The following is a 26,041-nucleotide window of genomic DNA, read 5'->3' on the forward strand; positions in this document are numbered from 1 at the left end:
ATTGCGAAGGGAGATTCAATGATATTTTGACGTATGAAAAAAATTGAAAGAGAATTTTCGTACGTCAAAATTCATTTGGATGACGCATTGAAAAGAAGCGAGCGTATATATATATTTTTTTTTAAAACAAACGTAAGGTGATGTCGGGACAAATTATTCGGCTTAATTATATACCGCAAATTGTATCTTGTACAGCTTAATTGCGCTCGCCGTTTATATATATATCTGTACAACTACTGCTGCGACGTCGGTTTGACTTTCATTCGGGTCTTATCATTAGCGAAAAGGGAGAAGAGAGAGATTTTTCCATCCGGGCAATCGTCGCTTCAAGACGTTCCTCTCTCTCTCTCTTTCTTCTTTTTTTTCTTTCTCTTTTCTTTGTCTTTCTTTTTTACGCTTTTGTTAATAGGGCAAGGGGTATAACCCGACGCGCGGCTTCCGCTACCTGCTGCTGCTGCTGCTGCTGCTGCTGCTGCTGCTGCTGCTACTGCGGAGAGTGAGATAAAAGTTCGCTGCCATTACGAAAGGAATACAAAAGAGAAGTGCAGCAGCACGCGGGGTAACTGTCTCAAGCGTGAGTCGAAACGCTTAAAAAAAGAGGGGAGGAGAGTGGATATAAGGATCAGCGGAACGCCAGCGAGTAGCGGCAGACGATTATTTCCTTAAAGTTTAATTAGCGGAATTAAAGAATATTATACGCGGAATAAAAAGTATATATCTCGCGCAAAACGAGACGTGTATACGTAGCAGTATATACTCAGAGCCGCAGCAGCTATAAAGTCGATGAGATTTATCGATCTTGTAGCAACTCGAAGCCATATACAAAGGATACCTCATTGCTTGGAAAAGAAAAACGACGGCATTATCCATGTCGCGACGTGTATTCGATACGAGAGAGAGAGAGAGACTAGTAGCACAGTGGTATAGGCGACGAGGGCAATAATTTTCACCCATATAGAGCCCGTTTGTGCGCGCATGGACGCGGGATTAAAATGCATTTATAGTGTGCACGTGCACGCGCAGCAGAGAGATTCGTTAAAACATTTCTTTTTTTTTTCTATCAAATTCAACTACGGATCGATCTAGTGGGCACTCGAAGTCGTCGATCTCGAACTAATTCGTTATCCCCTGCCGGCGGAAATTTATGATCTTTTTTCCCTGAAGTCTCTCGACGAGCAGCGGGGCTCGAGGTAGCATATATGAAAATTGAATGCAGCGCAGAGACCGACTGACTCTGCGCGACTGAATAGTCATTTTGCCGAGGCCGGCGCAGGTTGAAAAAGTTTTCTCAAAAAAAGCCTTTTTTTTTGCGCTGTCTGTCTTGATGATCTGCCATTAGAGCCTTTTTTCTATTCATATAACCCAAGATTTATCTACAACGATGTATACTATATATATACACGCAGGTAAAAAAAGACTTAATTTGCAAGAGCTACGAAGCTTGCGCGCGCGATCTCGAGGAGAGAGCACAGAAAAAAAAGCTGTTGGAGAGAAAGACAAAGCGAAGATGATATTTTCAAACATCAAAGAGAGACGAGAGTGAATATTTTACGAGTCAACGCTGAAACTTGAATGGAGTAAAAAAAAAGGGCGACGTGGAAAATCTTGAAGTCACCACCACCACCACCATCACCGCCGCCGCGCGGGCGTGAATTTATTCAGCGTGTGTTATTTTATACATGCAAATAGGAAAAAATAACGAAGCTCGTGAATTTCGATCGTATGTCAGAGCCATATAGCAGAGAGTAAAGAGACAATAAGGATGAAAAGAAGAGAGATTCTATGTGTATCGCGACTATATGCGGAACAACATTGGCACGATCTCGCGTGCGTGTGAGCAAAAAAGCCATACTTTATTATATACGATCGTTTGCTCTAGACGCGCCGCAACTTATACTCGAGTATTATATACATTTTTGGATCGTAAAAAGATTTTCATCGATAGGTTTAAACATTTTTCAACGAATTTGAAGTTAATACCAGTGGATGTATAAAAAGAGTCTCTCGCTTATTTATAAATAACGTATACGCATGAAGCGTTTAAGGTTTGACGAATGTGTCATTAGTTCCAATTGAGCGCAGACGCACTTTGCACCGCACTGTATATACACTGATTTAGTAGTAGTAGTAGCAGTAGTAGCAGTCAGCGACTCACGAGACACTTTACCGATGAAGTCGAGCGACGACCAAGCTGCCGAGAGTGCGTATACTCACAACATAGCATGTATAATATAAACGTGGCAGTTCTGCGCTCAAAGCATACGTGCTTGCATACGTATGTACACGTCACGTTGAGTTCCGCTGCATTTTTCACTGCATTTGGAGTGTACGTGTGTGTGTGTGTGTGTGTGTGTGTGTGTGTGTGTGTGTGTGTGTGTGTGTACCCCACACGCGGAGGATTTTGAAGAGTTTTGATCGGCAGCAGCAGCAGCATTGAAAAGCGTGTCGCGCGAGGATTGGTGCGGAGATTTTGATTTCAATTAAAAAAAAAAATGTAAACACCTACTTTACACTAGCCTCTGACCTCGCGTCGCGACGTACGCTTTCATGTATACATGAAATTTACATCGCTCGCGAATAGTTTAATTCCTAAAATTTCTGCTCTTTAACATTTCAACAGAATTTGATGGATCGCGCATCAAGAAGCTCGCGCGGCTGAACGAGAGGGTAGTTTGTGTTTACAGGGTTGCCAGTATAGTGTATTCACGCACGCATATATATATATATAGCATCGCAACCAGCAGCAACAGGGCAACTACGCAGGCGGATAATCGTTCGCGTGCGCGAGGGATATAACACGCAGCAGCAACAGCAGCAGCAGTGCTTGTGTACGCACATTATATATTATATAGACGCGAGTTTCACTCTCCTGGCGCACATACGGTTGTAAAATATTTACGCCAATGTGGATATGAGTGCGCACACACGCAAAGCCACAGAGTCTCTGTCACTCTCGCTGTTTCTACGCTTGCTGTTACTTCTTCCCTTTTTTTTCGTCTGTGCGTGCGTGCGGTTGTGTTGTTGTTGATTTTTTTTTTTTTTTTCATTTTGTTTTGTTTTATTCTCAGGAGGGGTACAGGGATCCGAATTACTACTGCGTTATACAGGAGTGTCGAGTTACTCTCCGCTGCGCGCGTATTATTTATCGGTTCGTCAGTTCTTTTTTTCTTTTTTCTTGTAACATTGTAAAGAATATAACGGAGTGTAAGATAAATATCCTGTACAGAAGGAATTGTTAAACCTCGGCATCATATTATGAGCAGTTGCACACGCGGTAGTATAGTAAACCACCCCCAATTCGTCCAAGAAATGCGCAACTTTTTCACCGCTGCACACGCGCAGCTCTCGTATATAATACTAAATTCTTTTAATTTTGCCAACTTTGTACACGTTAGCTGCTCGCGCAGTGCTTTACGATCCTTGTATGCACATTTCCGTGTCGCAGGATTATAACTTTTGCCTTAAGAGAGCGAGAAGCGAAAAATTGCTTCGGCTTCTTCTTCTTCTTCTTCTTTCTCAAGTACTTTATCCTTCGAGCTCCTAATTGAACGTTAAAAAAAGAAAGAAAGAAAAGAAACACATTCATCCGTGCGCGCACAAGCGAATTGCACAATTGAATTCGCAAACGTCGTTGCGTTGTCCCGCGATCTGCCTCGTGAGAAACGACAAAATTTTCTCTATTTGCTCTCTAACAAAAGTTGACTATTTATACAAAACGCAGGAATGCGCATGCAGCAGAGAAACCCCGGCACATAAAGCATGGAAAACGGTATAAAGCGTGAAATCACGTACGGTACCTACTACCAGTGTGCTACACGGGGAGGGTGAGGTAGAGGAAAATGTTTTGCGGGTTATATACACCGACTACGACGACGACGACGACGACGAGAGGAAAGAACTTTAGCAATTTGCCGCTTGCGCGAGCCGAGTGACCCAAATGTTGCCGCGCATATGTAGGACGTTATAATATTGTGCGCGCGTGCTTTTATATGTATAAACGAGAGAGAGAGAGAGAGAGAGAGAGAGAGGAGAGAAGTAGCCTCGAGGGTTTGTAACCAGGCGCGCGAGAGAGCAGCATTCGACGCGCTGGCGGAAGTGTGCAGCGGCACAAACGTAAACTCCAATTATTCATACGAACGGTGTGTGTTGTGTTTTCATGCTCTACGATGGATTAGTAATTAATATAGTGTATAATATAGAGTAGTCCATATGCCAACGCGTCAATTTTTTATAATATTGAAAAGTGGTAGAGTGAAAAATTTTCACGGCATGTCGCACTCACACACACACACACACACACACCTTACATTGTTGTATACTTCACGGAGAGCCTTAGAGCTTAAGTGATAATGGATGGTAGTACACGAACACGGACTATACTGCTAGAAGCAGCGTCTCGAACTTACATATAACACGATCCGTTGGATAAACGCGCGAAGCCGTTGCGCATTACACCCTGTGTATAAACATTGATCCTATTTCCTTCGTTGTCTCCGTCTCACTCTCTCTCTCTCTTTGCCTTGTCTTCGATAAACACAGAGTAGAGAACATGGCTGATAGCACGTCTACGGGGGATTGTTCTTGCTTGACCACTCGAAAACGACAAATATCGTTCGTGTATAGCGCGTTGCATCGTCGGACGGCATTTGTTAGAAAAAAGAAGAAGGAATATTCGAATTGTCACTTGGCAATTGCTCAAAGCTCCGATATCTGCACGAATGTACTTGGAAAACTGACAACTCGAGTCTTCTTCTTTTTTTTCGTTTCACGTGTCTTATTTACATTTAAACTTCGCTGCTTATATTTCTCGTTAAAAAAAAAAAAAAAAAAAAGAAAAAAAAAACAGGCAAACGCGCGAAACATAAATACTCGTTTTCATTCACCCGTTTGCGTGTACATATTTTACGCACTCGCCCCTTTTAACGTCTTCCGCAGCGCGAGAAAAAAAACCTTATATATTCTTTATACTATCCGCGTAAAGGTACGCGAATATATTGTTACGTCATAATCCATAACGTTCAGAACGTAGAAGTCGTAGCCTTCTTTACCTGGATTAATTTCGTTACTTTAACTTGTTTCACCCCAGACCCAAGCAGCAGCGGCAGCAGACAATACAATATGCGCGCACAATAAACCTCCGCGGCGCGGGCGTATACGAAATTACACATGGGAGAGTAATTTTTTATCATCTTGATGATTATACGGCTCGGCCTTTGGCCTTATTTTTATTTAATATTTTCCCGCTGCTTTGTTTCCTTTTCTCTAACTCTTATAACTTTTTACCTCTCTGTGTTTTCTTCTACTACCTACCGACTGCTACGGAGCTTGAAATATAATAAAGTTTGCCTCGCACGCTCCGTGCTCCCGTAAACAAAAGACATAAGACAGAGCGCGTGAGTGTACGCGGATTCATGAAAAGCAAGGTTCAACTCGTGTCAGTTGTAATTTTCTTTTTTTTTGTTCGTAACGCTCGAGTAAAAAAATTTCAACTGTTACGCAGCGCGAAGAACAACAACGATTTCAATACGAGCGCGCTCCCGCGTTATCGTAGATTTATTTGAGACGTAATCAAAGCGAACAGCTGGAAAAATCATTTACATACGTACTCTTTTTCGTTGGAATAATTTTTTGCTCGCTCGCCACGTCGTGCGGCACTCGCGAGCTCTTGTGCAGAGTGCAGCAGCTCTCTTCACTACTATGTCGTTCATGCAAGTTACAAATTGATTTGCATGACATTAACATGCTGGTTAAGGTACAAGCGCTTGAAAAACGGGGGGATCGTCGAGCTTGCGCGCAGGACTAGCGCTAATCGAGCGAGCAATTTAGACAAGGATTCGATGGATCTCAACGAGGGAAAAAGAGTATACGTAAAATAATTCAAAGCGCAGTCCGAAATTCTCTAATTTATTTTTTTTTTGCTCGGTTTTAAAATTATATTTCGAAAAAGATTAATTAAAGTAGCACCTTGGATTTTTTTATTTATTTTTTATTTTTTCGTAGCAAAGCACGCGTGCGCGTGTTTAATTCATTATATGCCGTTTATGAGATATATACGAAACGCGAGAACACAAAAGCTCTCGGCTCGAAACTTGTAATGACTATAATTAAAATGAATTAAACTTTGTACGCACGAGGAAAAGAAAAAAAATTAATTTAATTAAAAAATGTTAACACTCGAGCGTAAAATTATATCGATGGAAACGAAGAAAAAAATTATAAGCTTTGAGCTTACATTGTAAAGTGCCCCGAGGAGATGTGCTTTAAATTAGCACATTCGAGCGCGCGTTAATTAAATAAAACTCTCGATAAACGTTGATGATAAACATTAGCTTTGGTATTTTCCTAGATGATATATAGATTAAACGACATTTTCAGCTCAATGAATAATATTAATCTATCTCGGGGGAAACTTCAATTTTAATATAAAAAAAATATCGTGCTTAGGCATAAAAAACCAAAATATCAAAGAACTCGTGGTAATTTGCAGCAATCCCAAGACATTAAAGAACGCAGGTATATAGCGATCTTCATAAGCGCGCGCTAAGACTTTTCCTTTATGCAAACCATAAGCTATACCGATGCATAATGAACACTCGAGTATATATACCGGGCGTAGAAAAAGCAAAAAGCTCGAGCTCTCTAATTTCTCCCTCCTACATCCTCGAAGCTTTTTCAATGATGCCGTTTCGCAGCTACTGCTGCTACTGGTGGTGCTTTAGCTTCTGGTAGCCAAAGTTTAATCCTCCTCTGCCCACTAACATAATGAAGTAGGTGAAAATCCGCTCATTAAGTTTAAAAGAGATCCCTAATGTTGAGAAACTCTTCTCATCGTGCGGGACTCGCGCGCGCGCGCGCGAACGTGTGTATAGCGAGTGCTCCTGAAGCTCGGCAAAAGTATATCTCGAGTCTCGAGCCGGGCTTCATTTCTGAGCCGAGTAGTTCGTCGTCTTAGCTTCGCTCGTAAATCGCGGGTAAACGTACTCGAAATTGTTGCAATACGTCACGTCAAGCGAAGTCGCACCGCCTCGCGACACGACTACCCTACCCGTGTTACAACACTCGCGGCGGCGGCAAAGATTAGTAACTCGAACGCGCAGCAGCAGCTCGCGCGAGGAGAGCGATGCTTTCGGCGAGACGAGATAATCTTGTAATGGCGCTGTGCCGCGCGCTAATTCAACGCGATTATTTCTTGCTCCTGCCGACGTCGACGACGACGACGACGACGACGACTGAGGAAAAAAAATCTGCTCGAGGAGCACATATTACATCAAGATGTAATGCGCGCGAACGAGCGCTCATAGCTGGCGACGGTATGCAAATAAATTATACCGTGTAATGTGCGACTTTGAGTGCGATGACGTTATTCGACAGTGTGAATTAATTCGATTCAATGATAATCAAGCAGAGTTGAAAAAAAAGTCATCGCGTGTATATTTATAAGTCATGGCAAACACATTTAAAACGGTTGGCTTGATCTAACGAGCGAAATGTCGGTTAAACTTGCCTGAATATAAAAGTCCAAAGCTCATTCTATTTTCATCGAGTGTGCGGCACATACAAGTGCCGCTGCAGACCCGAGTAGAGCGAATTTGTGCACATAAAAGATGTCAACAGCTCTAATGGATCAATGGTTTATTTCGATAGCAGCAGCAGCAGCAGCAGCAGCAGCGGCAGCAGTGTCATTTCAAATCAACTCCGTAATACGAAGCTCTAAAATGGCATATTTTATACGAAAGTTTTGCTCTCGAGTGTTTGGGTCAATTTACATAAATACAAATCAATTTGGTACACGGTGTAAAGTGTATGATACATAAAACAAAGGACCAACACGGCGATTTCTCAAACTTTGCGAGCTTTCGCGATGTTAATGGCAATTTTTGCCAGATTGACACTTTGGCTGACGCGCGCGGGGAATTCGAACGATATAACAACATTTAACATTTAGGATTAAAAAAAAAGTGTAATTACATCCGAACCAGTAGGACTCGAGGTGTGAAGAAGAAGAAGAAGAAGAAAAAGCTGTTCGCGCCGCGCGCGTATTGATCCTCGAGTGCAGTGTGAAGTACTCGCTCTGGCTATACATAGTTCCGGGTCGTTCATTCCCCCTCATTTATCTATCTCTCTCTTCTCATTCTCTTATGCGACGGCGCTCGTTAGAATAGCTCGAAATTCTAATCGTCTGAGCACACAGCTGATAATTAGATCGACGATTTTACACACGAGAGAAAGAGAGAGAGAGAGAGAGAGAGGGGCACACGCAAAACCTTTAATCGAAAAGTGTTTTATTTTCCCAAGGATCACTCTGCTATTATAACCGATTCCGAATCGGTACCCACACACGTACACTCGGTTTAGGCAATATAACATCATTCCAATTGAAACGACGAAGTGTAGAAAGCGGATTATTATACGATATCCAGGCAAGAGCTCAAATTTCCCCGCAAAACTGCAGCTGCAAATTTATTACTGCGACGCTTCGTAATGCAAAAACGATCCACCGAGCGTTTCAGCGCCCTGCAACGTCGTAAATAAAAAAAAAAATTGTTTGCCGCGCTCGCAAAATGCGAAATCGATATTTTCGAAATCGAATCGCGCTCGCGCCTAGTACAGAAATATGCGATGACGAGCGGCCGAGAGCAATTTGTATTTGTCATGATCCAGGCGCGGCGCGAGAGTATGCAGACAACGACGGTTCAAAAAAAAAAAAAAAAAAGGGNAAAAAAAAAAAAAAAAAAAAGGGAGAGAGAGAGAGAGAAAGAAAGAAAAGAAGCGAAAGAAAAGCGAGATTTCATATAGTTCTCGAAACATTGTTCAAGTAGAGAATTCCGGGCATTGTACACAGCCGCACACATACACATATCATATATATATATAAAACGAAAAGAGGCGACGAGTTATAGACGCAAATACAAGTTCTCAAAAGAGAAGCAAAGAGAGTTTGAAGACGCTTAAGCGCACGTGCCACGAGCAGCTCGGAACGCCGCTGCCACAAATACATATATATACAGGTAGGTAGGTAGGTACGACGACGTCGCAAGAAAATCTAGCAGCAGCAGCTTCGCGTCCCCGTATACATAGCCATGATATTTTGCCAAGCCGCACACGCAGAGGCTCGCACACGACGTTTATACCGAACTGCAGTAGTGAGAGAGGGAGTTACACGTGGATCTGACGGGAGATTTAAGGAGTTGAACCTGCGGGGCGGGGGTGGCCCTTTAAAATGAAATTCGAATGTCCGCGAACCTTTTCTTTTGTATAAGTAAAAGAAATATCAAATATACTACATCGTATTTTCCGAAAGTTCTATGAAAGACATTTTATCAATTGAACTCATCGTTAATTTGTTTCTTTTCTCTCCTCTTTTACAGACGTAGCGTCGCTGAAATGGAGGCATCGATGAAGTCATGACTCGCTACCTGTCCACGTTCTTCCCGTTGCGGATACTCGTATACTCGTTTTAATTTGCCGTAGGTAATTATACGACCAGTTGTTTTCGCTTTAATAAAAAGTAAACAAAAAAAGTTGAAACAAAATAACCAATAAATTCAGCTCTTTGTAAATTGATCGAATAAAACAAATTGCGCATAGAACGCAATCAAATCCCATCAAGTGCGTGCACAGGCTGAGAGAGAGAGAAAGAGAAAGAGACGAGCTTTCTGTTCTACCCTCTGTCTCTCGAGTGCGAGCACGCCAACGGCAGCAGCAGCAGCAGCTCCTTTTTTGGAGTGGCTTATCGATAATTAATTGAACGTTCTCTTTTTTTACCCACTTTTTTTTCATTTAACCGAATTGCTAATCATTATATCGCTCTCACCCTCTCTCTCTCTCTCAAGCGTTGGACGTAATATAATAAAATATAATACACTCGTATACACGCGTACCGCTACATAGTTTTAACACGAACGAGTGGTGACATTAAATGCCTCGTGGGTCGCGCGAGCATTAAAAGCTCCCATATTGGCGATCATTGGATAACAAATCGTTCAAGCTCTCGTTCAAAATTGCTATTGTTATCGCTTGGTTATAACATCGTAGAATATAAATCCATAGCTTCAAACTTCTCCTTTAACTAGACGCGATGATGATGGTTTTAACGGGCGATAGTTTCGAATATGAAGCTGGACGATATGTTTAGCGCGCCGAGTTTCGAATTGCCGAATGGACGACGCTGTCGATCGTTATCGCGCCATTGCGATCAACAATGGTAGCAATTGTTTCAGGGTATCGAAGGCCAATTAATTTATAGGTGAAATCTACAAATAAAATAAAGTTCAGGCCAACGAAAGCAATGAAATGTACTAATATTGAAGTTTTTTTACGCATTTTTAGTCGTTGCATTATGATCCGATTTGTTATTTTGACATATTGTTGCATATATACATTGCGTGATTTGTGTTAAGTGCTGAAAGCCTAGACGTCGCAACATACATACAGATACAGACACACACATGTGCAATGCACCCACTAACAAAAGAGCAGAGTGACATGGAAAAGAAATAGCAAGCCGAGGTAATATTACCCGAGGGAAGAGTCCGGCTTCCCTCCTCGCACTCACGGATACATATACACCACACACCCACACACACACACACACACACACACACACACACACACACACACAAACTACCAGTCGGACACATATCTCCAAAGTTGCTCGGCTCAGTTGGACTGAGAAGAGGTTAAAATGGTTGCAGACAAAGTTACATTTTTTAAAAGCTACCGAAGACTGCCTTCTTCTATTTTTTCTCCCCGCTTTTTTTTCCGTTGTTTTGTTTCGTCTGACAAGGCCTCGACGACGAACACACGTGTAATATTGGAAACCGAAGTTCAAGTTATATATTATTAAAGCTCGTGTGCGTTTTCCGGTTCTCAGCAGATAATATCGTACACCGGGAGAAAATGATACACCGGTGACGTTTATTATTATGGAGCTGCCAAGACAATGTACAAGAGCTGCGGTGCGACGGTCTTGCCACGTCTCGAGATAGCAGACACGAGTAAAATTAATCAAAGTAACTGCAAAAGTATAAAAGGCAGAGAATAATTAGGTTTATTTGAATAAAAAAAAAAACAGCAACAAAAATTAACTGAAAAAACATAGACGTTTTAGGTTCAATTTTCTTTTAGCAAATATTTTTATGAAATTAAACGTTGACTTTATCCAAATGTCAAAGCTAAAAATTGACAATGAAACGATAAATATAAAATGTGCTTTAAAAATTATTAAAGAAATGTTTCGACTCGCGTCTTTATTGACACGAATGCGTCGTCACGATATCGCTTAAAAAAGGTTTATACGATTTTATGCGACGAAGATGACGGCGATATCCGTCAGCATTATGTATACGAGGAAAAAAGTACATGTAAGCAGCTGCCGCGGCATAAGAGAGCACGAGAAGAAGCGTAGGATGAACTTTTTTACTTTATCGCAAAAAAAGTTCGTCGAAGATACTTCGGGCGAGGTGTGCCGTCGAATCAATGTTTATTAAGTTGATGAATAACTTCTCCACCACGAAGAGAGAGAGAGAAAGGCAAACGGCATTATGCGCCCTTTTGATTGATTGATTCGAACCTGCTGCCGTGGTGAATTTTCATTGAATACATATTCAAAGTATTTTAACCGATAAATTCTTTGGACATAAAGAATTCGAAGGCTTTTACATCGATGAAAGAATATTAGCAAACACAGCAGGAATGATAATAGAAATTTCAATTATCCACGGTATACAGAGCTCTCCGGACTCTAGTTTAAATATTTATAATCTCACCCTTAACCCATTGTACACACACACACACACAGACACACACAGACACACATAAACATGGATTGTAAATAGCTCGAATCGTTCGTTTTCCAGCGATAAAAATCAGTTGACTCTCGCTCGTGTTCAATGGTAAGTGGGCGTTTGTGCGCTATAAGCATTCAACTTTGTGCGAGGACAAACAGAACCGCTGCCGTTGCTGCTACTGGACGCTGCTGCCGCTGCTGGTCCAGCTCTTTTGTGGACTATGAATATGTATAACACAACGGGCGCGCGTGCGTGCCAGGCTATTGTAAACAAGATGTAACTCGCTTTGCGATATTTTCCCGGACAGCGCGTTAAAAGGATTAGACAGTCGTTTACATAAAGTCGGTCGTGCGCGCGGAAAGCCCGCCACCGAGCTTTGGTATTTTATTGTTCGATTGGGAGCTATGCATAAAAATATAAAATGAAAATAAACAATTACGCGATTCGGGGGTCGCGATCCGATCGAATCTCAATCGAGTAATGTTTTAACGCGCGTTGAATCGATTACGGGCCACAAAAAACTATAGTTCGCTGGCCCGCAAACTTGCGCAATAAATTAACCGCGCAGCGTTGCGCAACACGCGAAGCTACGCTTCTTGTTTCTCGCTGCGCTAAATTATGAAGAATAGTTACTTAATTGGCCCATCTTGACGATTTGCACGGGTCATTAAGGGTTTCCCTCGGTTTTCATCGTTATAAAAGACTTCCAGAAGGAAAACGTAGCGCTCTACTTTTTCACTAATTATTGCTCCCGACTCAAGTGGGGCTCTCATACTTCGTTTCTCCGTGTTGTTTTTGGCCCGAAGACCATAATGCGATTGCGAAATGAACAACGATGATGTGGCGAGTAACGAGAGATCTACGCGCACGAAATGCGGGCATTCGCCAGAGCGCGCGGGCGCAAGTAGTAAAAGACTGCTTACGGTCAGCCCCCTCGGGGGCTGCGCTAATATTACGTCACTTTCGCGAGGTCTCGGTAAGGAAAAAGAAAAAAGAAAAATAATATTATTTCAAGAGAAGGAAGGAGAGAGAATAAAACGAATAAACGCGACTGTGCAAAACATACGTCGAAGTTATATTGCTCGCGAACGTTATGTATAATGTCAAAGCTGCAAAATTTCTAGCCGGAGACAATTGTACCGACGTTTTAAGGAGGCAGCAGCAGCCGTTCAACCAGATTACAGCTGACGATAGTAATATCTTTTTATTTGGATTACGGGAAACAATGGATTTAGCTTCGGCGGCGCAGGGATTTAGGATTTTTATATCCCTGAATTTTTTTTTTTGTTTCATCCGTCGGCTAATTTAATAAGTCAAATTTAATGCACCGCGGGAAAAGGGCAGCGACAGCAGCAGCGGGGCGAAACGTCCTTATCGACGATTAAGCTCAGGCCACCGCGCGCAAGTCTCTAATAAGCCATAAAAATTATTCTAATATTCTTTCATTATTCGCTACATTAAATTCAATGGTTTAATAGCCTTAAGTTATTCATTTCGACGGGGGTCAGGTGGGCGTAAAATAACAAGCGCTTAAGCTCCTTTACTCTCTCTCTCTCTCCTTCTCTCTCTGCTTCTTACATTATCTTCTCGAATTCGATCCTTACATAGCTGCTTTGGCAGAGAGAGAGAGAATCTTCCCTCTATATACCCCCGTTATATACCGAGGCACCACCACCACAGGCAGGCACAGCACAATTCCGCAATGTTATATAGATTCTCCTCCATCGATACCCACGGCTCCGTGTAATACGCTCGACTGGTCAAAGAGTCTAGAGTGTCTGTGTGTGTAAAGCGAGGAGATCTTTCGAGCGTGCGAAGCCGCACTTACTACCGCACCCTCTGCGCGCACAGAGGCGAAGCTCGATTGTTGGGCCACGCGGCTATATAGGCAACGCGTGATCGTATCTATATGCACGAAGTGCCGCCTCTAACTCGGTAATACGCGTTGACCCCGCGTGGAAAATGGCTTGTTATGTGCCATCGGACACGACTGCGCATATAACTCTCTTCGCGCGCATTCGAGCTTTGTTTACAAAAATCCAATTTTGCCGGTAATAATGCGAAACTCTCCCCTTTCTCCCTCTCCGTACACACACACACACACATACACACACACCTTTCGCACTTTTCCTTTTCTCTTTTCGTTACCTTCGTTTTATATCGCGCAGCGTATACCGCTACTATACGCGCGAGACGGCCGGCAATTTTCTCGACATCAGCCGGCACATAAATATTTTTTATTACGCTGTCTCTCTGGGCTCTGCCGACGTATCTCTCTCTCTCTCTCTCTCGCTCGCTCTCGCACCCGCACACCCATGGCGCTCGAAGCCGAGCCGACGAGAGACGACGCGACGACCCCCCCCTTGGCGTGCACCTGAACGCGCGCGCGAAGACGTATTCCACGCTGGGGAGATACAACCTTGCCGAGCGCTGCTCTACACTCGAGGCAAGTTTTCTCTTCGCTTTTATATGTTTTACGACTCGGGGAATAACGACAACTTTGCGTTTGGTTAAAAGCTTATTTCACTATATGGGCTATTCCACAACAGGTGTTGCAGGCCCAAAAAATGAAGTTGAAAGTAACCATTTACTCTTCAAGAACACAATGAAAAATGAAAATCCTGAAGGGCACAGCCCCCTAGGTCCAACCCTTATGGATCTACAGGGGCTCAAAGTTGGATTTTCATGGTATGAGGATATTCTGCTTCTTACTCTGCTTTTCTGGTGGGACATAAGAAAAAATTTTTAAACCATGTTTTTTCATGTAAAATTTGATGTAGAATTCAAATTTGTACTCAGATGAGACATTAATAACCTCAAAATCCCTTGAAATAGAAAGTATGGTGTAATAGGACACAAATGTCAAAAAAAAAATATGTTCGTATACCTCAAATCAGCCCATATTGTAATATGTTCATCGATACACCAAAATACAACTTCTGATAAAGTTTGGTAACTGAGTCTCCATTACAGACAATTTGGTAGCTAGCGAAGAGGCAAAAAACATGGAAAATGAGGAAAAAACCATGTTTTTTGGGCTTTCAAAAGCTATATAATGATTTGTAATGGAGACTCAGTTACCAAACTTTATCAGAAGTTGTATTTTGGTGTATCGATGAACATATTACAATATGGGCTGATTTGAGGTATACGAACATATTTTTTTTTTGACATTTGTGTCCTATTACACCATACTTTCTATTTCAAGGGATTTTGAGGTTATTAATGTCTCATCTGAGTACAAATTTGAATTCTACATCAAATTTTACATGAAAAAACATGGTTTAAAAATTTTTTCTTATGTCCCCCCAGAAAAGCAGAGTAAGAAGCAGAATATCCTCATACCATGAAAATCCAACTTTGAGCCCCTGTAGATCCATAAGGGTTGGACCTAGGGGGCTGTGTCCTTCAGGATTTTCATTTTTCATTGTGTTCTTGAAGAGTAAATGGTTACTTTCAACTTCATTTTTTGGGCCTGCAACACCTGTTGTGGAATAGCCCATATATACACGCCGGTGCGCGATTCTTTTTTCTTTGCTTCCTTTTATCATTGTTATTAGGCCCCGAGTTTTTCATTTTATACTTTTTGAATAAAGCTATAACGCTACTTTGTGTGCCTTTGATAACGAGATAGAGACGTATATATATTATTTCAAGGGGGAGTATATAGACGCGCGTGAATTGTTTCATTATTATCATACGTGCATTAGACAGGCGTACGGTGTATGCTCTCCGTAACCTGTTGACTTTTCGCGCTGTATACTATACTATCTTCGCGGATCTTCGGCAAGCTTGTTTGACAAAGGAGAACTACCTGCTTCGAATAGGTACGCGCGAGAACATCGACGCACGCGTAATTGGACACTAGGTTTCACGGCGAAAGTATCGAACGCGAGCCTCGCGTATAATTTATAACATTATAATACATCGGCGCTACGTGTGTATTAATTTCGAGCGTGACGCGAAGAACGATTGCGCGCACGAACGCAATTAATCAGAAAACGAAGATATCGGCCGGGAATCATTACTCGGGCGCGTCTGCCGCATGACGCATGTCTCCATAATGCACTGCTACATTATAATTCATGCTCCCGGCCGGTGCGAGCAGAGAGCTAGGCTCGGATTGCACCCACACGCGCACGCGTACACACATGTCCGACATATTGTTGTATACAAGCGCGGCACAGCCTGAGCAGCAGCAGACGAGGCTTATTATTCTGTTCTCGACACGCGAGTCATGTTGCCGCACGGAGATATATAATAAGGTACGCATACACGGACAAAACGAGCACATACACATACACATACATACACACACACACACACACACACACACACACACACGTCGAGAGTAGCAACGAGAGGATCGTCAAAGCTCGTTGAAATCAACGCCCGGCCCTTGCGGCTGACCATAAATGCGCGTTAACGCTCGAGCCCGAAATTTAATTTGCGTTTATTAACAATTGGGTGGAGACCGCGCGAAGTGTTGCGGGTGCGGGGCATACGGTATTGGGCATCGAACTTTATATATATAGATATAGTAATAGCTATACCAATATGGCGGCGTAACCCCGGAGATTAACACGCGTTTGATACAAATAATCTCAATTAACGCATTCTCGTCGTATTAATTATTATCCGTGGGCATGGAATGTGACAACTTAAAGTCATGTAAAATTTGACGAGGAATCCGAATATCGAATTATTTTTCACCTAAGCCTCCGGAAAAGCTGTGAAAATTGTACGCACTAAAACATTTTCAAGTGTCAGTGCAAAATTGTTGACAATATCAATAAAATTAAAAAAGGTCGTTCGAGGCGGCCGGTAAGTTCAACGGCGCAGAACTCGAAATTTTGCAAGTCGCTACCGCCAGATGGCCATTACCATTTTTTTTTGAATCTGCAAGTGGCAACGTCAAAATAACTGTATAAGTCTTAAAATTCTCTTGTAATTAAAGTAATCGTATTGTTAATAAGTATATCGAGGAGCGCGCTCGCGCTCGCTCTGGCATTAACTATACATACATTTTATCAAAAATGTACAGCTAATAATTTAATAATGGAACATTGTTGGCGAGCATACGTCAGAGTTATAGCCGAGAATGTATTATAACCGACCACAAAATTGTATATTATACCTAACATGCAAACGCAGCCTGCCTATCTCGTAATTTCGTCGACAAAATTTCAACTTAAGTTTTTAACAGCCATGGCTCAAAATACAATATCAAACAAATAAATTATAATGTACCCTTTTCCATCGATTTAATTCCACCAATTTCCAAAATTTAATTTCTCCGTTTTCCATCGATTAAGTGTAAGATCATTTTGAAAATTTCGATTTTTCAAGAACGGTAACGATGCTCATTTATGGACACTTCAGAGCTTTTTACATTCAATTTTCTTCTCATTAATAATAAGCTCAATACCTTTCCCATTTCCCAAAAAGAGACCCCGTTTCCAACGACAGCATAAACAACATTCCCTTGCATATAGCCCTATTACACTAATAGCATCGCTCGAAAATCGCTCTCTTCCTCTTCTTAGAGGTAAAAAGTTTCGCTGGCTCATAAATATTGATAGGTAAAAACTTTTTTACGGCCCATACCACCCGCGGTATACAGGCAACACTATCACCAACACCAACATCACCACCACCGTCGTCGTCGTCGCCGCACTTTTGCGGTTGGCTGGCATGACGCCTGGGTTAAAAAAAAAAATTCATTCTCCAACCCCTGGAAAATTCGGGGCTCGTTCGGTGTGTGCGTGTGTGTGTATTATTCCGCGCGCGGCAATGTACAACGGCACAAGGATGCACTTGGTATTTTGAAAGATAAACGTGGGCTATTTTACGCGCAAGTTAACCGCCCGCCCGACAAGACAAGAGAAGGAAGAAAAGGAAGCCGCCGAAGCCGAGTCATTAATATTCTAGACAAGGAAAGGATGAGCGCGCGGCAGGCAGCTATATATAGCGCTTTGTTTGGCAACCGAAACGTTTGTACGCGCGAGTATACTCGAGACAGCTGCTGAAAAATTAGCGCAAATAGTATTACTTAGGCTTCTGACCAGTTTCAATTATCATTATTTGTCGGTTTTGTCACGAATATTGACAATTTTTGTCGTTTCAATGTTTCAGGCTGTATTGGGCTAGGAGGCAGGAATCTCGATAATGCGTCCAAGGCACTCCGCAACAATGCAGAATAAGTGAAGACGTGGTATGCATCAAAGAATTTATTTACATCATTATTTACATTATTAAATTTTATTACATAGTATATAGTCGTCCCCCCCCCCCTATTAACTCAACTATAAAAAAAAATTTTGCCAGTAAGAAAAAATTAAGTAAGAACATTTTCTCTCGGAGTCTTATTATACACGAAGGCGCGCGCACAAAGAGGAGGAAAGAGAAGCTAAAAAATGTGGTTTTTTTTTCCTCCTTCCTTATATACAATACACCGTTTCAAAAACAGATGATTCGCGAGGTACGAACGAGCGAGCGCGCGCGGCGGCGGCGGGGGGGCACGAAGAAACGATTTTTCAACTCGAACGGCCTCGCAGCTACGACTCTCGAGACAAGTCTTTGGAAAACTGCGCGAGCGAATGAAATATGAAAAGCGTAATACTTTTCAGATACCCCCGCCGCCTGTACAGGAGATAGCTCTGGCAGTTCGTGCAGAAGCCATCATTATTATATCGATGGGAGGAGGTGGTGCGGGAAGGCTGTGGTGGGTATAGAGGTGCTAGAAAAAGGTTCGTGATATATATTCCACTTCTTGGATAATGGAGGAGCTGCTTCAATTTTCCGGTATTTATTACTCGATCGCGATATCGTCTCTCCATAAAGATACTGCATGAATTCCAATTTTATTTCTTTTTCCGTTGCTCCAACAAATTCACAACAGACTTATGAAGGAGTCGTCGGGCAAATTGATCAGCGATCTCGATTTGATACTGCCCAACGGATTCTGACCCACGATCAATAATTTCAGATTAAAAGCTCTCGCCACGGGCAAATCGTCGATAGCGACAAACTTATTATTCCTGAGATTCAGCCGCTCGAGCTTCTCGAAATTCTCCCAATAGGGCAGCGCGCTCAGCTGATTATGGCTCAAGTCGAGCTCCCTCAGCTCCGGCAAATTGTTCAGGAATCTCGCGGGCACCTCGCTCAGCGCGTTATTGCTCAGCGACAAAACTTTCAAGTTGCCCAGAGTTCGCAGCACGTCCGAGGAGATGGGCGCGCGATCCTTCATATCCGCGAGAATCAAAATTTCCAGCGACGTTCGGTCCCGTAGAAAGTCGATCGACGCCAGCGAGTTGTGACTGAGATTCAGGAATTTCAAGGAAGGAGTGCGATCGAACAGCGTGTCGGGCACCTCGAGGATGCTGTTGGACGACAGATCGAGCGCGCTCAATTTTGCGAGATCGCTGAAGGCGTTCGAGTGAAGGGTGCGAATGTAGCAGTTGGAGAGGATCAATTTTTCCAGACTGGGTAGATTCTCGATCTTGAGGCGATTGTTGCGCACGAACTCGGCGCAGTACTTGTCGCAGACGTCCTCGAAAACGTTGCCGTCGAGATCGAGCTCGCGAAGCGACAACAAATCCCGCAGATCGACTCGATGGAGGCCGGCCCGTCGCGCCGTGAGAGTTCGCAGCGTGCGCGGCAAGTCCGCGAAAATCCTGTCCTGGTCGACGACGAAATCGTTGCCGGCGATGTCGAGCAGCTCCAGCCGCGGGAAGCTCTGGCTCCAATTGCCAAAGGCCGGATAGGAGCTGACGTTGCGCAGGTGGAGCTGCCTTAGCCGCGGATACTCGTGGCGCAGCGGCTCGATCGGCGGCTTGGGCGTCGACGTGTAGTACTCGATCGAGTAGGGACTGTACTGGCGCTCGTCGGCCGAGTCGTCGTCGCGCCGATTGTCGCTGAGAACGAGCTCGCGCAACGACGGATGACTGCCGAACGAGAACATCGTTTGGACGCTGAGATTGTTCCAGGACGCGTCGAGCTGCTCGAGATTCGGCAGATCCGCGAAGGCGCCCAAGGAGAAGGACTGCAGACTGGCGTTGCGCAGAGTCAATCGTGTCACGTGCGGACTGGCGACGAAGCGCGGATGCAGAATCGGCCCGATTCGCAGGTGACTGAAGTTCAAGGCCACGCTGCAGCCGCTCGGCACTGACTCAGCTTCCGCTTCCCGATCCTCGTCGTCGTTTTTCGGCGCACCAAAGACTCGCTCGAACAACTCCGCGTCCTCGGCGACGTCCCGAATCACTCGAGGTTTCGCACTGACTTGATTCCATATCAAATAAGTTAGTAGAGATAATTGAAAAAAGGCGAAAACGGTCAATTTTGTCATGGTGCTCGAGAGCGCGCACGATCGACACTGAGAAGCGTCGACGGCCGTGACTCGCGCGATCGATCGCGCCGAAGCCGCGGCAAAAGCATCAATTACGCAAACGATCGAATGAGCTAGCATTAATATTGGACTTTAATCGATGCGAACGCGATCTGACATCACGCGTTTATTTGCAGATACTTCCTGATGAAAAAAAAAAAAAAAATACACGCATAAGCGTACCGTAGCGTTCTCCGTTTTCAACGATATATTATAAAGCTATCAATGACCGGCGACTCGAACGCACCGCCTTGAATATAGTAGTGTATAGTGAAAAATAAAACTCGTTTTTCGCGCGCTCACAAAACGCAACACGTCGACTGAATATATCCTTGCGCATATTTATTAATAAATTTATAATGCATCACGCGACGGACTCTGTGTTCTGTATCGCACTCGATGCGCATTAAGCCAGACGCGCGCATTTCTCTCTCTCTCTCTCTCTCTCTCTCTCTCTCTCTCTCTCTCTCTCTCTCTCTGCTCTTGTGTACCACGGGTCATACGCGTACAGGCGCGCGCGCGAGGGATTAATTAAATCTTTAATTACCATAATATAACGACGGAACTCCTGGGCCACGGGCGCGCGCGTACGCACGATGTGAATATAATATATCGAATGAATTTCCGTTAGATTACGATCCTTGAGTGTGGAATTATACGAATGGGCGCGCGACGCTGCTATTCGTAAATGCCCGTGCGAGCAAATAACTATGTTTTGTATACAATACTGGAAGATTGAGCTGTATTACGATGTATATGATCGACTCTCTGAGAAATCGAATGATGAAGACTCGATTATACATTTTTAGTGCAAGTTATTTCTTCAAATTTGTAAAATTATTGTAATAATTATCACATTCTACGGGCGAGATAAGATACAGTAACAGTGACAGTTTATAATTTTGACTTATATGCAATTATTTTTACTTTACCACTTGCTGATTCTCTGATAAAGGTACTTTACATCTAGTGGTGATAACTATAACATGAATTATGATTGAACTTTCCTATATATTTTGTGCAATGTTCATAAGCAATAAATCAGTATTAAATCCTTCACATTCAATCAAAATGTTAAAATTGAGTATAGAATTTAACCCATTAACATTAATTTTGTATATTACTTTGAACATATGTTACATTCATTTCAACAAAGATTTGTGTAAATTTACGTATTGCATGAAGTGCAATGGGTCTTATTTCGGGGGAAGGGGAGGAAGTGAGCGGTAGACAATTTCCACCAGAGTTTTCAGAAAATTTAGATTTGGAATCACAGCTAGGATAAAGAAAGGGGTAAAAAAATGGACAGAAAGCTTCATCAAAGTATAAGATTATCAACAATTCTTTAGAAAAAGCTATGTGTCAATGTATTGTCAGTGGTTTCTTTAGAACAATGTAGTGTTCACTTATAACATCTAATCACTGTGGATGAAACCACTCATCCAACGTGCGGAGAAAACGCTATTAATCTAAAAAAAATGTACATATCAGTGGCACATGAATCAGTATCGATTATAATGACGATACGATTAATGAGTCAAGACAGCCAACGTATCCCTGCTCACTCTCTCGCTCGCTCGTACTGAGTGCGATTGTTCAAACGGTCGACCTTTTTTTTTTGCTCTTCCGCGGCTGAAAAATGAGCCGTTACTGTATGGACGTCCCATAAATCTCGACGCTTGCAAGCACCCCCACGCTCGCAGCAGCAGCAGCAGCAGCAGCAGCAGCAGCAGTCAGCCTCGCGTGTCTGTATATAATACAGTACAGTATATGAAGGTGTGTGCACGGCACAACGAGTACATGGCGTTTTTTGCGCGCACAACGCGTGTGACGCGCCGGTGAAAAGAAACGACTTTTTCACACCCGCGCGCATACACACATACACACGTGAATCGGCAGTGCACAGTCGTCGGGTCAATGCGAAAAAAAGGCCAGCTTTGCGATCTCTAATCCTCTGCCAGGCTCTAGAGAGCACTTCGCTTTAATGTCTCCCCGCGCCTGACTATATGCAGTCGCAGTCGAGCTATAGAAAGCGCATGTGTGTGTGTGTGTGTGTGTGTGTGTGTGTGTGTGTGTGTGTGTGTGTGTGTGTGTGTGTGTGTGTGTGAGTGCGTTTGTGAATTCAATTAACGCACGCGCGTGTGCTAATTTTTATCTTCTCTTCGTATTATTTCCTTTCATTTTTTTTGTGGATGAACGAAGTATAAAAGAAGAACAAGTGGAAAAAATGTATCTGCACTCTTTTTCTCGTGCTATATGCAATGTATGGCCTGTATCACGTCAACCGTGATAAGCCAAAAAATGAAATCCTTTACAAAGTACTCTTATGGAGTACATTTATAAATGAAAAGTGCTCAATTTTAAGCCCTCTGGGTAAAATTTTCATGGATTTACAGAAGCACAAAGTTTAATCTTTATTTCATTATTTTAATTTTTGTGGTTTTATGAGGTAGCTGCAAGAAAATATTGAAACAATGATTTTTAGTAAACAAAGGTGTAATGATAGTTAAACCTCCGATGTTCAGGTAATACACAATCGTGTCAGCACAAATTTTATTGAAATTTTAGAAAAATATTTATCTATACGTATTTACAACTGTCAGTCATCATTTTTCTTTTCGCACTTATCGCGTGATCTTTATGACCTTTGCGTACTATATTTTGGTGCAAGACTAAATGCGGTTTTAGGATAAATTTCTTCTCGATTCATTGCATGCAAAACCTTCGTAAATTTCATGTACTATTTTCAAGTGGCTTAGTAAATTTGATTTTTGTCCAAATTTTCTGCTCGCATTCGTCGCATAAGTAATCTTAGCGACCTTATTATTTTTTGGTGTGTGATCAGATGGCTTTGATTCCCAAATGTTTTCTCTCACTTGTCAAATGCAAAATCTTTGCGACCCTCATGGACTGATTTTATGTGAAAGAGCAAAGTACTCCTTTGTCCGTATTTTTTTTCGCACTTGTCGCATGCGAAATCTTTCCGACCTTCATGGACTGTCTTTTGGTGCTTAATCAAATTGCTTTGAAGCCCAAATTTCATCTCGCACTTCTTACATACGTAATCTTTGCGACTTTCATGTACTGTATTTTGGTGGATGAGCAAATACGATTTTTGTCGAAATTTCTTGCCGCAATTGTCGCATACGAAATCTTTGCGACCCTCGTGTATTATCTTTTGGTGGATGAGACAAAACGATCTTTTTATAAATTTTTTTTCCACACTTGTCACATACAAAATCTTTCCGACCTTCGTGGACTGTCTTTTGATGGAAGAGCAAACTCGATTTTTGTGTAAATTTCGTATCGCACTTGTCGCATCGGTAATCTTTCCGACCTTCATGAATGGTCTTTATGTGTACGAACAAACTCGTTTTTTTCGTGAATTTCTTCTTGCACCTGTCACATGTAAAATCTTTCCGACCTTCGTGGACTATCTTTTGGTGGTCGACTAAATGGGATTTGAATCCAAAGTTTTTCCCACAATTGTCACACGCGTAATCTTTACGACCTTCGTGGACAATTTTTTGGTGTGCGATCAAATTGCTTCGATCCCCAAATTTTTTCTGGCATGTGTCACATGCGTAATCTTTGTGACCTTCATAGACTGTTTTTTGGTGCTTCAACAAATCTGATTTTTGTCCAAATTTTTTTCCGCACTTGTCACATGCGTAATCTTTGCGACCTTCATGGACTGTTTTTTTGTGCCTAATCAAAAACCTTGGATCCACAAATTTTTTTTCGCAATTGTCACATGCGTAATTTTTCCGATCCTCGTGGACTGTCTGTATGTGAAAGAGCAAAGTACTTTTTTGTCCGTATTTTTTTTCGCACTTGTCGAATGCGAAATCTTTACGATCTTCATGGACTATATTTTTGTGTCTGATCAAATCTGATTTAATTCCAAATTTCTTGCCGCAATTGTCACACAAGTAATCTTGGAGAACCTTAAAGGCGTGATCTTTGCGATTCTCGTGTACTGTCTTTTGTAGTCTTATTAATTTCGATTTTTCACACTTGTCGTGTTTTATCTTTATGTGCTTGAGCAAACTATGCTTTGTATCAAATCTCTTCGCGCACATTTCACACAAGTAATTTTTGAAAACTTCGTGGAATATTTTGTTGTGCTTGAGTAAAGTTGATTTATTTTCAAATTTTTTCTCACATTTGTTACATGAGTAATCTTCACGATCTTTGTGTGCCAATTTTTGGTGCGTAAACAAACTCGATTTTTTCACAAATTTTTTCTCGCACTGGTCGCAATCAAAATCTTTGCGGCTTTTATTTACTGATTTTTGCTCGATGTGAATTGTCTCTTGGTGTATTATCATGCTTGATTCCAGTGTAAACGCATCCTGACAAATATCACAAAAATATTTTTCATCATATTCCCTCGAATTATCTTTCGAGATAATTTCCTCGGATTTTTTTTTCACTATTATCCATTTGGAAGCTTAAAATGAACAATGGGTTCTTCGATCTAGTTCTACAAAAATTGAATGTGTAAAATTTATCTGTTTGGTGTTATGGGTTGTTTCGACGGGAAGATAACATTCAAACTAATTTTTTTGGCTATAAAGATGATCAGTGAATTCGAAAAACGACGTCGAAATCGTTCATGATCATATTGTTTACAATTAAGGTACCGATGTATCTGTTTATACATTGTTCTAACAACATTCGAAACAATTTAAAATTCTAACTTCGCGACGATTCCTTCGAGAAATTTTCTTACCTTCTGAAACTAAGTAATTAAAAAAAACTCCCGACAGACAACATCAAAGTTCACACAACAAACACAGAGTAAATAGGTACTTGTATACGTGTAAAATAAAAAATGTTGACGTTCATTTCAAAATTTGTCGCACCCACTCCTCAGCGTTATTGGTGCGCTTCATAACCTGCTACTGTTTTCACCCATGTATTATTATTTATTTCAGCGTCAATATTCGCAGGTATACCGATTTTCGAGTTATGCGCGTCTGAGTTTGCAGGATTGGTCACACGCAAAGGTTTCCCTTGTGGCCTACCGACGCTCTCTCTGTCTCTCTGTCTCTGCGTTGCCTCTGCGTTGCCTCTGCACGAGTTAAACGAGGCTACTGCTCTGAACTGAGAGAGGCAGAGACAGAGAACTTAACTAAACACTGCACTACCGATGCTTGTACATATAGCAAATGTGTCTTTGTGCGCGCGAACGTCAGCGTATGTTGCAGAAGCAATTAACGTCAAAGACCTATGATATTACCTGACACGAATTATGTATAGATATTAGAGTGTCCCTCAGTTCCCGCAAATTGCAGTGAACCTCGCTCCTGCGCTTTTAAAGTTCGGTTAAACCTAAAAATTGAAAAATTGTAGCTATGCCTCTTACCTATATGGAAAACCCTAAATTTAATGCAGATACACTTAAAAAATTCTTAGGGGTTAATAAAAAAAACGACAGCTGGATTAGAAAATTATATTTTGTTGCCGCAGCAAAAGTATTGGGCTATATTTTTCTCCTAATTATTAGTTATGAATGTAATCATGAGTTCATAAAAAGGGGGATTTTGATTTAAAATTAATGTTTTACTATCGATTGATTATTTGAGTAAATTGCTCAAGAAATCGAAAAAGATTATATCGAAATTAAAGCCAAAATCCACCGTTAGATGGCGAGTACTTTTATATCTATAAATCTGCTAGTTGAAAAAGGAAAAAAATTGTATAAGTCAAAATAAATGGAATACAGTTTTATCAATTAGAAAATCGCCAAGTTCAAAATTGTGAAAGTAAAATAAGATGAAAAATAATACGGGAAAAATTCGAGCGTATATAGAGTATTAGACCCATAGCTACGATTTTTTTCAGTTTAGACTCTATTGAA

General features: G+C 42.0%; 2 protein-coding genes across 2 annotated transcripts in view; one reads left to right on the forward strand and one right to left on the reverse strand.

The window, feature by feature from the left end:
- Positions 1-26,041, forward strand: part of LOC106656491 — a 114,531-nt gene that overhangs the window by 63,154 nt on the left and 25,336 nt on the right. Inside the window, exons 3-4 of the mRNA XM_023462029.1 lie at positions 9,369-9,471; positions 17,925-18,003. The gene's annotated coding sequence lies outside the window, so the exon portion shown is untranslated. The remainder of the gene's footprint in view (positions 1-9,368; positions 9,472-17,924; positions 18,004-26,041) is intronic.
- On the reverse strand, positions 18,083-20,199 carry LOC106656513 (protein artichoke-like). Its single transcript, XM_014377520.2, has one exon. It carries the CDS (start codon positions 20,134-20,136, stop codon positions 18,682-18,684), a length of 1,455 nt encoding a protein of 484 aa, XP_014233006.1. The 5' UTR covers positions 20,137-20,199; the 3' UTR covers positions 18,083-18,681.

The sequence above is a fragment of the Trichogramma pretiosum genome, unplaced genomic scaffold (genome assembly GCF_000599845.2).
Source record: "Trichogramma pretiosum strain Unisexual culture from Peru unplaced genomic scaffold, Tpre_2.0 scaffold20, whole genome shotgun sequence".
Taxonomy (NCBI): Eukaryota; Metazoa; Arthropoda; class Insecta; order Hymenoptera; family Trichogrammatidae; genus Trichogramma; species Trichogramma pretiosum.

Excerpts from the sequence above, each read along its gene's own strand:
- LOC106656513 (XM_014377520.2), bottom strand. The coding sequence starts at position 20,136 with ATGACAAAATTGACCGTTTTCGCCTTTTTTCAATTATCTCTACTAACT.